This window comes from Cryptotermes secundus, unplaced genomic scaffold (genome assembly GCF_002891405.2).
Source record: "Cryptotermes secundus unplaced genomic scaffold, Csec_1.0 scaffold693, whole genome shotgun sequence".
Taxonomy (NCBI): domain Eukaryota; kingdom Metazoa; phylum Arthropoda; class Insecta; order Blattodea; family Kalotermitidae; genus Cryptotermes; species Cryptotermes secundus.
The window spans coordinates 262,304-273,610 of NW_019722434.1; the positions used below are offsets into that span (position 1 = coordinate 262,304).

At 41.9% G+C, this 11,307-nt stretch overlaps 1 protein-coding gene across 2 annotated transcripts in view; it reads left to right on the forward strand.

Moving 5' to 3' along the window:
* LOC111861424 (protein gooseberry) overlaps nt 1–9,882 on the forward strand; it is a 48,393-nt gene extending 38,511 nt beyond the window's left edge. The window contains exons 5-7 of one of the 2 annotated variants that reach the window (XR_004512687.1): nt 643–812; nt 4,098–4,324; nt 6,732–6,786. Coding sequence is in view for 1 of the 2 variants with exons in the window: in XM_023845966.2 (XP_023701734.1) it covers nt 643–812; nt 4,098–4,257; nt 6,732–6,982 (581 nt within the window). In the remaining variant the exon portion in view is untranslated. Of the gene's footprint in view, nt 1–642; nt 813–4,097; nt 4,325–6,731 lie in introns of both variants that reach the window. The other variant, XM_023845966.2, reaches the window with a different exon arrangement.
* Nucleotides 9,883–11,307: the final 1,425 nt, after the last annotated feature.

Genomic DNA, 11,307 nt, shown 5'->3' on the forward strand with positions numbered 1-11,307 from the left:
CATCATGCCTCTTGTACGTTCATGTAGCTACTGGCTGCATGCTACTAGCCGTTCTAAACACATCATGCCTCTTGTACGTTCATGTAGCTACTGGCTGCATGCTACTAGCCGTTCTAAACACATCATGCCTCTTGTACGTTAATGTGGCTACTGGCTGCCTGCTACTACCCGTTCTAAACACATCATGCCTCGTACGTTAATGTGGTTACTGGCTGCCTGCTACTACCGGTTCTAAACACATCATGCCTCGTACGTTAATGTGGCTACTGGCTGCATGCTACTAGCCGTTCTGAACACATCATGCCTCTCGTGCATTACTGCTTAGCCTGGAGATGAAGGCACGACGGTATAACTATTTCCTCTGACGTCATGATGTTCTATTTCCAAAACTAGTTTGCGCGAAGAGTGTGAATGCACATTTGGGCGGCGGGGGAGGAAACAGTGCATGTCCACATGTTTCCGTCGCTGAAAATATTACACTCAACGGATTTCGATAAAATCTGGTATCGCGGTTCAAACTACAATTTTGCTTTAGTCAAGTACTTTAGTACTTCAATTAAGAGGAAGTTCAACTCTGACCTCAGTGTCACTATGCCGACACACGTCACAAGGTACGCTCTAATCTATGCTGTCATATTGCAGTGTCTGACCACCACCACTCCACGGCGCTGTACTCGCACCACCATCAGGCAGCCATGTTGCAGGGAGCCATGGGTGGGCCCACGGGGGAGGGACGCGCCTCCAGCACATCAAGTTACACGGCCATTGGTGCCAGTGCGTACCCTCCGGCCGGGCCGATCCTGTCCTCGCAGGTAAGTGAAGGACATCGCCCCCCCCCATTGCAAACAGGCGGCATTTTGGTCCTGTGTACTCAGTGCATGAAACCAGTGATTCCTGTCACCAGGATGGCGGCAGCGTACTGGGCATGCGTCGCCATGTCTGCAATGCCTAAACCTTCATGACGAATCGCTTCTCGTAGAAGCGCAAGGCACTGGGTTCGGATCCGGAATGTAATGACCAGAGGACATGAGATGCGTCTGTCTTCACACTGTAAAACCCGACATCCATCCTCGCAATATATACAAACATCAGTCCGAACCTCACAGAGAGCACTGCGTCTTCGTGACAAAGACCAACCGGTTAACCCTTTCAAGACTCAGTCTGAGTCAGAGTCAGAGTTAAAGAAGAGTTACTTCACGACTGGAGCTTTAGCACCAATCAGTTTGTCTTGGCGTCAACTCCTCGAGACCCACGACCAGAAATTTTTTCTCAACTAAACTCTTGCGGTAATAGTCCTTAGGTAACATTATCTCTGACGAGAAGATGGGGCTGTCTCTTATGAATATTCATATAGCACATGTAGCATGTTACTGAAAATGCCTCCTTGTGCACTACACACAAGTCCCCTGTCAGTACAGGCTTTGGAAAGTAGGTCGTGCCTATCTTAGTTATTGTATGTTACAACGGCAGCTTAGTCATTTGAACGGTCGTAAGCTTGACCACCGCCAAGTTTAAGCATTTTCATCTTCAATGCATCTACTTATCCACTATTTATTTACTCTGTATCAGTGCATTCATATTGTAGCATCTTACAGTCGGTATTTTTTCTAAATACCTCACAGGAAACATTACGTCTCCACTACAAAGCCCAACAGGTTAATGCTGTTTAGGGAAACAGTCGCTGTTTATTGTGAGAACCATACGGAACACACAGATACACTCTGTGGGCAGAATGCAGAGTATGTACTATGTTAGAGCAGGTGGTACATATACTAACCACTAGGCTTTAACGGGATAATGATGTTTACGGAAATAACCGCTGTTCTGTTAGAATCATATCAGATGAGCGAAATGCAGACCTACGAGTATAGTGCTAAAGCGAGCGGCACTGCGGCCAAGAGCGAACGAACAGCTGTCGGTTCTCTCAGCGGCGACTGCGAGATGTGTCAGGTAGACCAGCGTTTCTCAACCTGTGGTCCGCGATGATGTGACAGGTGGTCCGAAGGCAGACTTAAATTAAATTAAATTCAATTAAAAATTATCCAACCAAAACAAATTAAAATTAAATAAGCAAGTAAAAATTCATTATATCATATTCTTTATTTCTTTAATAAAACTTGAAACTTTGTTCAATGATGATTCACTCCTAATAGTTTACTTCTAATTTAATTAATTATGTTTCCGTATGTATTCAAAACATGTTTTTAGATTTATTATGCTACAAATGGCACAGTATGTCCCAAATTTTGGTAATACCACATAGGTTTAAAAAATAGGCCTACACAACCCAGCGGTCGGTAGAGTTTTTTCAGACATTTTACTGGTACTTGGGCTTATAAAGGTTGAGAAACACTGAGGTAGACCATTACCAACGCTTCGAAAAAATCCGCCTCCGTCTTCAGGCTAGAAGAGAAGATGCACATCGCAGATTTATCCAAAACGTTTATAGCAATCTATCAGTCTATACGGCGTCACATCCTAGACGATAGTAATTTTTACTCTGTTAGGCTGCACATTTCGCAGCATATCTGGCTTTCTGGTGTAAATCATACAGGACGGAAGATGTAGAGTGGAGTGGAGTTATAGCTCCAAGTATTTTTAACATCAGCACTATATGAGGGTAAATGGTCAGCTTAGCCCCGCCCACTTCGCCCACGGGGGCAGAACCATATATATTCAATTGATCGGACGCTTAGTGGACTGTAGGGCCGATCTAGATGCTGTGGAGAAGAGAAATATCTCAGCCTCTGTCGGGAATCGAATCCCGCCTGGTCGCGTAGACCACAGGGACTGAGCTATCCCGTCTCCTGCACGATATATCGAAGTATCGCAGTAAATTTCGTGACTCTCAATATCGAACGAGCGAAAGGAAGCCCAGTGCAGGTTCCGGTCACGGAACCTTGACGTCACGTGCGCGTCAGAGCGTAGCGCCTTCACACCTTTCCGCACAACTTGGCGCGCTTTCTCTGCGCGGTCCGACTCACAAATAACCGTTACGTGATACAGCGTGTGAACTAGGTGCGTCGCGAGAAAATCATCTAACATGAAGTGGCTGTCGCCTCGGGAGGCAGCCGTCGGAATGGTGGCAAGCCGAGAATGGGCTTATGTTGAATAAGCAGTGGTGGATGGACAACAACGGGTGATCCTCCAGTTTGTGCGATCGAGAGGGTCTAGCATACAGAAGATTGAGGCAGAAGGTTCCTCTGGAACACTGGTAACGATCTTCCAGACTACATGTCGTTAAATCCCGAAAGACAATTATGTTCATGGGAATTAACCTTCGGATTCCATAAGAGAGCGGAATTTGTTGTCCGAGCGCCACTGCACATGTCTGGGCGCAGAAGGACACGTGATCCAGGACACTGGCAGAGAAGCTGTGCAGGGTGTCGCTTTACTGCACGGTCAGCAGGCTCAGATGAACGGAGAACTGGAAAGGATCTGGAAGGAAGCAGTCGTGGTCCAATAGAGGCACTACTTCGGCATTTACCTGGATGGACTGAGGGAAACTATGAAATCGTCAGTCATATGTAAGCCGGTGTCTGTGCCCAGCATCTCCCTGATACGAGTTTACAGCCTTACCGCTACGCCAACCCGCTCGATAATATTTTGGTATGGAGGCGGTCTTAATAGACGTCATTCACATTGATCTTACCTAACATGGCGGTCAAGTGGTTGTCCTGCTTTCAAATCCCAGCCGGATCACTGAGCAACCTGATATATATATTTTCATGGCTTTCTTCGGTGTCTCCAGTTAGGCCGTGAATGCTTCCTGCCGCAACTTTTCCAATTCAATATTCACTGAACTGTATAAAACGTATTTGAAGGTACGTCATCATAAGAGGATTAGTAGATTATATCTTCTGCATGCCATGGGAAAGAAAACTGCCGTAGCTGAGATCTCGCTGGACATACAGGCCTTGTGTAAGTTATCAATTTTATATATGACTTACCCGAACACATTATTTAGAAAAAGAATAATCTCACCATCCGACGCTATGCAGCCTTAATCCTGACAGTGCCGTAAAATACCACTAACCCGCAAATCCAAAATAAAAACTCGCTACAAACTCACTTGCAACATAAAACTTGTGTTTCAGATATCGGCCACCAGTGCGCATCACTCCGGAAGCCAACACCACCTCAACCAGTCACCCCCGCCATCTGGTGGGAGCGGTATGAACTATCAGACTTCACATCAGCTTCCCCCCCCACCTTCCAGCTTGGCCATTATGGGAACCGTGGCTCCAACTTCGACAGGTTCGCGTCATTAGCAATCTTTGTTGCCAGCGGAACCGTCTGCGTTCCTCACGAGGTGGCTCAGAAAGTAAACAGAAAACTCTGCAGATATCTTCGTGCCTGCTCACCAAAATACATGGTGTGGCATGACATGAAGATATTCGATATATTTTCTATGGCAATGTGGGAAAGTTAAAATGTTGGGAAATACAAACAAAGCAAAACCTGAATTCACGAAGAAATATGAAGAATATTAAATACGATGAATGCTTGCTACAATTCCGTTCCGAATCTTATGTCTTGTCCTGTGCTAATTAAAAAACAGTGTACAACACACAGTAATACAATTTTGTCTGTTGCTTTGTATGGTTATCAAACTTGGTCTCTCACCTTCGAGACAGAACACAGATGGATTCACGCAAATACACCGAGCATTTGAAGAATTCTAAACCAAGAACCCCATAATGTAGGTGAAGGGAACATACATTTTTGCTAATGAAAATATCTAGAACAACACCCACCTATGTGTGCCATTCAGACTTCTTTAGGGGGTACCAGTCAATTTTTTCAAAGGCAAGGGTGCCGAGATAATATCCTTACAAACTTATATTTAAGCTCTTTATGACTGTAAGATCTAAAAGTTTGTGATGATGGTAAATTGTTACACTTATTATTATTTTGCTGGACATTATCCATCATCTTGTCTATTCTAAAAAACAGTCTAGTTTCTATTAAAAACACAACGTTTCGAGAACTGGAATCTGTCCCCATCTTCAGGTAAAACCCACTCAGTTGGGTCCAATAGACAGAGCTAGCCCCTATCTCCGGACAACTATGCCAATTTCCGAAGGGATTCATAAAAGAAGCACAACTTGATCCATCTGTGAGAGCTAAGAGATATAGAAGCTATCATAATTTGAGGCTAGGCACCAGAGAAAAATATCTAGAATGAAATCATACCGGGAGAGAAGCAATACTCCTTGTGGTATACCAGCACAACAAAATCATCTGAGGGAGCTAAGAAATATTGAAGATATCCTAATTTGAGGCTTAGCACCAGAGAAATATCGTGAATGAAATCATACCGGAAGAGAAGCAATACTCCTTGTGGTACCAACATATGAAACAAATAGTTACCCAAACCAACTACACTTGACGTCGCTGTAGTCTCTTGATTTCTGCTGTAATGACAGGGGCCCAGATGGGAGAGATATCCACATGCTTCTCTTCCGGTATGATTTCATTCACGATATTTCTCTGGTGCTAAGCCTCAAATTAGGATATCTTCAATATTTCTTAGCTCCCTCAGATGATTTTGTTGTGCTGGTATACCACAAGGAGTATTGCTTCTCTCCCGGTATGATTTCATTCTAGATATTTTTCTCTGGTGCCTAGCCTCAAATTATGATAGCTTCTATATCTCTTAGCTCTCACAGATGGATCAAGTTGTGCTTCTTTTATGAATCCCTTCGGAAATTGGCATAGTTGTCCGGAGATAGGGGCTAGCTCTGTCTATTGGACCCAACTGAGTAGGTTTTACCTGAAGACGGGGACAGATTCCAGTTCTCGGAACGTTGTGTTTTTAATAGAAACTAGACCGTTTTTTAGAATAGACAAGATGATGGATAATGTCCAGCAAAATAATAATAAGTGTAACTATTTATGACTGCTTTTACTTATCTTCTTACAGTGTTTCAGATAGAAGGATTTTTTTTTAAAAATAGTTTTGAGTGCTAGTATTCATATATGATACACTTATTTATTTTCCAAATTCTTGTTTTTCCAGAAATTCAGGGGAGAGGGCAGATGCCCAGCTTGCCCCCTTCCTCTCTTGTCAGCACTTATGCCCAAATCATCTCCTGTGTTACAGCACATCAGACAGCACCAAACACACTGTAGGATTAAAATGAACCACATGCTAGGAGTGGCTACTTTTGCTGCAGAATTGCCAACAAACCATAGTCACACAGCATAATACTAAAACCACATCTGAAAAGTTCTTAAATATGAAACTAAAAATTACAGTATTAAGAATTTTAACATATGACATCACCGCAAAAACTGAAGACAATTGTATCCCCTTGTATTTTGTTAAATATATATATTCTCCGCATTAAATACACTTGTATTTCGTATGGAAGTTATGCAGCTTAGGTAGATCTTCGATGCTATACATCCTTGATACTGACAGCACTGTTAAATAATAATCCTTAAAAAGAGAAAATGTACATGTTTTATGTATTTATCCAATGAGCTGTTTTGAAGAAAGTGGGTGAGCTTGTTGTAACATAATGCTCATATCAGAGTGATTAACACAGAAGCTCACATTTCATATTTTAACTTATATAACGTTTAATTGAAATCCAACCAGTAGCTTCAGAGTTGTGCATTACCATCTCCACAGTACTATTATTCCCACGAAATAGTGATGTGTAATGTGCTGAAGTTGTGGCCGCTATGCTGGGTTACAGTTACATGCTAATGATGGTTCCCAGGTGATGCTGACCATGTAGTCCCTCCAACATCTGACATGGGGCCCAGCACCACGTGGCCGCCAATGACTACAACGCCTGCATCCACTCAGCCACACCATCACCACCGGAACATGGCCACACCACCTCCTGCCAGCCTGATGAACTCGAACCACACAAGTACAGCTGCCGGAATAACGAGCTTCAGTCATCAATCTGGGTTCATGCCCCAGAGCAGGCCCCACCATCACCAGCCCTTCTACTCCTGGTACTAGGCTGCTGACAATGTAGGGTGAAGGCAGTTTGGCTGAGGGGTGGCTTGCTCCCTCACATTACCTCCATCACACCTCTGTTGCCGCATCTGTTTGTTAAAGGTTCGTGACAATGGCAAACTCATCATACAAACTGCAGTAAAAACATAAACTATCTCGACACTATACGGTCTGACTTACTGCCAGTGTCGTTAAATAAAAACAATATAAACCGCATAATTAACTCATATTATCTAGTATAAAAGGAGATAAGTCCCTGCAGATGCAAGATATGTTTATGTGGTTGCATTATTAATACAAGAAGGACATCTATGTACAGAGTATGTGAACAGGAAAACATAGAATGAATTAATATGGGAATACCAACTTAGAGTATGTTGCATAAAGCAGCCAACAGGTGGCATGCTCACTTGATTAGCATACAGTAAAACAAACAAACATGACTGAAGTATATTCCAGTAATATCATCTTTATTGGCTGTATAATGCATCACTATAATGGTGCACAGTCCACGGGTGCATCATTTCAATAAAATAGTGTAATACAGTTACTTTGAATTAAAATGTGGCCATCAGCTCTGAGGTAGGAAGCCAGTTGTTTCCTGAGCAATAAAGGTTAACATGATGGTCAAGAATGCAAAAGCATGGCTGACTCTCTTTTCCAGTGCCCCAGTGACTGTAAAGTGCTATTTTCTTTATGGTCCACACAAGAAAGGCCAACAATCAGACAGTCTGAATCCATTTCACATGACCAGCAATCAATTATATTGCTGATTTTAAACGAATTTCATCACTTCTTTATAATACTGAAGACATAAGGTTTAACTAATGTATAGCCCATCTGAACACACCCCTGACATAAGCAATCAACATGCCAGAACTTTTTGACATGTTATAACAGAAAACTGAATCATTATGACTAACATGCTAAAGGGCAGTACTCCACACAACCAGGCAACATTAGGTGTTCCTTGTTATGTAGTGAACAACAAAAATGAAAAATGAAACTGTAAAACTATATCTGTGTGTGTGTGTGTGTCAGAGCAGTATTGTTCACATCTTTATAACAAACGGTGTTCTGGTTGAACAGATTGTCAGGAAGCATTTTAGATGAAAATCCATTTGAAATATATGAGGCAACAATTAAGCAGACTAAAAGAAGATCAAGTTAAGATGAAATAAATATTTGTGATTTGAAATTATCATGGAACTGACAATGGAGGTTACTGCCTTCTGGGATGTGTTGCCATGCAGCCTGGTACATAGGCACCAAGAGACCGTAGGGACATGCAGCTTCCATATTTTGGTAGCAGACTAAGCCAAGCACAGAAAAAAGTGGTATGAATATAAGCAGAGGTAGAGGCAGGGAGAGGACCAGGGCTGCCAGTGAACCAGTCAGAGTAGGGAAGAGTGTCTGGCCCTTGGGATGGTGCCACTGGCTCGCTTGCAGCCCTGTTTCTATTTTTCTTTTCCTCTATGTATGTTCCCTCATTTTCATATGTACATTATGAAAATGCAGGCAGTAGGTCCTACTCCAATTTCTGCTGGACTACATGGCATCACACACCAGAAACCAATAACATTACTTTTGGACCAGGATGGTAAGAAGGCTTATTTTGTAAGTTGCTCAGGGCAGTAAGACAAAGCCTTTCAGCAAAATTTTTGCTAACATGTCTTACAGTCATTAAATTTTTAGCTTTGTGTTTGATGTGAGATGTTTTGCAGTCCTTTGTTCTCAACTGAAGGCAATGCAGCACTTCTGAACAGACTTGACACGCATATTTTCAGACATTAAGAAACACGACATGCTTCCAGAAGCTTGGTGAGTCATTTAACAACCACTGCAGATAATATAGTTAATGTTATGTCCAAAAATATTCTGTACTACTTCTCTCTCTCTCTAGTTATTCTTGCCTGAGAGCTGCTGAAAATATATGTGGCTTTCACTCAGTAGAATTTCCTGCTACAAAACAGGGGTCCTAATTGTGCCACTCCATCAGCAAATTAACTGCAACAACTAACACAGAAGAGTGTGGGGCTATAGTATGTGAAGCAAGCACCCCTGACCCTAGTTCAGTGATTCCAAAAGTGTGGTACATGGACATTGCCAAACAGTGCAACAAGCTTCTTGTTTTGTGTGCCAGTATTACCTTGTGGCAAGTTCGGCAAGAGGAAAACAACAAGATAGATAGTGGTGCCTTATATTTTTGTTTCATAAAGTGTTGTTCCTTTATACCAGTTCTGGTTCCATGTTTATGCTAAATTACATTCTTTGCTGAAGGCAAAATGATTTCTGAAACCAAAGTTTTATAAGCATGGTGGCAGAAGAGGCCAAATGGTAATATGAGAAGAGAGACTCAATATGTTAGTATGAAATTTGAGATATATGGGTTTTCTTCATGGAATAATGAAGTTTGTGAACTGCTGTAGCATTGATTCTAAGCCAACTGAGATGTGGGCTGTGGTAGATCACCACAATAAGTGCCTTATACAGTGACACACAGAATTTGTAAATAATGACAGGACCACACATCCACTTCACAGCTGGCAATTTTAATACTGTCCTCTTCCCACACACAGTGCCCACCAAAAATTTCACATTTGTCTCTTGTTTACCCATCCTTTAGTTAATCCCGAACATGTCATAACCTCCTATGCTTAATTATCCTAACAATGAGATATGAGTAAAACCACAAACATCCTTCGCCTCTGGTTTCCATTTCCCACTGTTCACATCTCGTATGTAGAAGTATACACAATTTTCTTGGCACTTTACTTAAAACATATTTCTCCTTTTGAGAAATAGATAAGAAGTTTCAGCCACACAAAGGAACAGCAAAACAAATAAAAAAAAGTAAAGCTATCCCTGTAACAGGCCATAAAGGCCCATAGCATTATGAGACATTGAGGGTCCCACATTATCCAGACAGTCGGCTCAAAGATGGCGGTAAAGTTGTCAGCCTTACACGCTGGCCGCTCTTCACTCCCCAGGAAAATTATTTTAATTCCTGGTACTCATTTCTGTTAGGGGCTGAGTTGACCCCAGGGCCGTAATGTGTCTGGAAAGATCAGGTCAATTGAAAAAATCCAATGACCTTATCAGGATTTGAACCTGCAACCTTCCGGCTTGTAGCATAGTGCCTCAACCAACTACGCTACTGTGTGCCTCCAGCAAAACAAATATTGTATACAATTTCATCTTCAGTGTTTTGGAAGTAAGACAAGAGTAATAACAATCTCTGAACTAAATAATAAGTAGAATTTCCACCTGAATGTTGCAGCTCACTGGATATCACTCCTGCTTCATGGATGGCAAGGTTCAAATCTCAACCCAGAGACCAGCTATCCTGACATTGATTATTATTGTTTTCCTCAGTCTCTCCAACTGAATATTGGTTACTGCTCATATTAGGCTATGATCCCATAATTTCACACCTTTCCCTATATACCATTCACTAAGCATTGTGGCACTTGATGCAATATAATCTGGGATAATAAAATGTTAAATAAATCATAAAACAATAAAATAAGGATCTGCAGATTATACAGTATGCTCCACTGCACAATGGCCAGATGTCAGGAGCATATTCTACAGGTCATCTAAAGACAATGTTTCCTATAGAAAACAGCTTGACATCATTATGAGTATAATCAAGTTACAGGCAATGCAATGTAGCCTGTCAGCACCACTAAAATGCACTTCTTGATTCGATTGTTGTGCTTGACTTGTGCAACTGTCTCACATTATTCAAAAGCGTTAGTCAAATGTCTTTCACATCTACACATAAGCTATACAAAGATATCAACATTGTATACAGATACTGTAATGGTGGAATATCAGCAGTGCTTTCCAAATTCTGGAAATCCACATTGAAATATTTTAAAATGTACACAGAATTTTGGCACACACTTTCCTTCCCATGAGGAAATGCAATATGTGTGATGGGAAGGGAAGGTGATGTACTCAGTGCTGTGTGATGAAGCACATGTATCAGTGATGCAGATGTTCCACAGAGATTGGTGTTCCATGATCATGGCCTCTACCCCTTCTGCATCACCAACTGTGTGTGTACAATTCTGCAGATGGTTGGAAGGACAACTGCAGCTTATGAGCTTATTTTGATCATAAATGAGGCTCATTCCACCATGATAATATCATAAAGACAAGAAATTTGCACTCTCAGTCACATGACTGTCCATGTGAGCTTGTGTAAAGCAACCTTCAACACAGAGTTGCAATAAACATATGGCATGGAACACTGGAGGGCACACGGTAGTGTAGTTGGTTGAGGGGCTATGCTACAAGCTGGAAGGTTGTGGGTTCAAGTC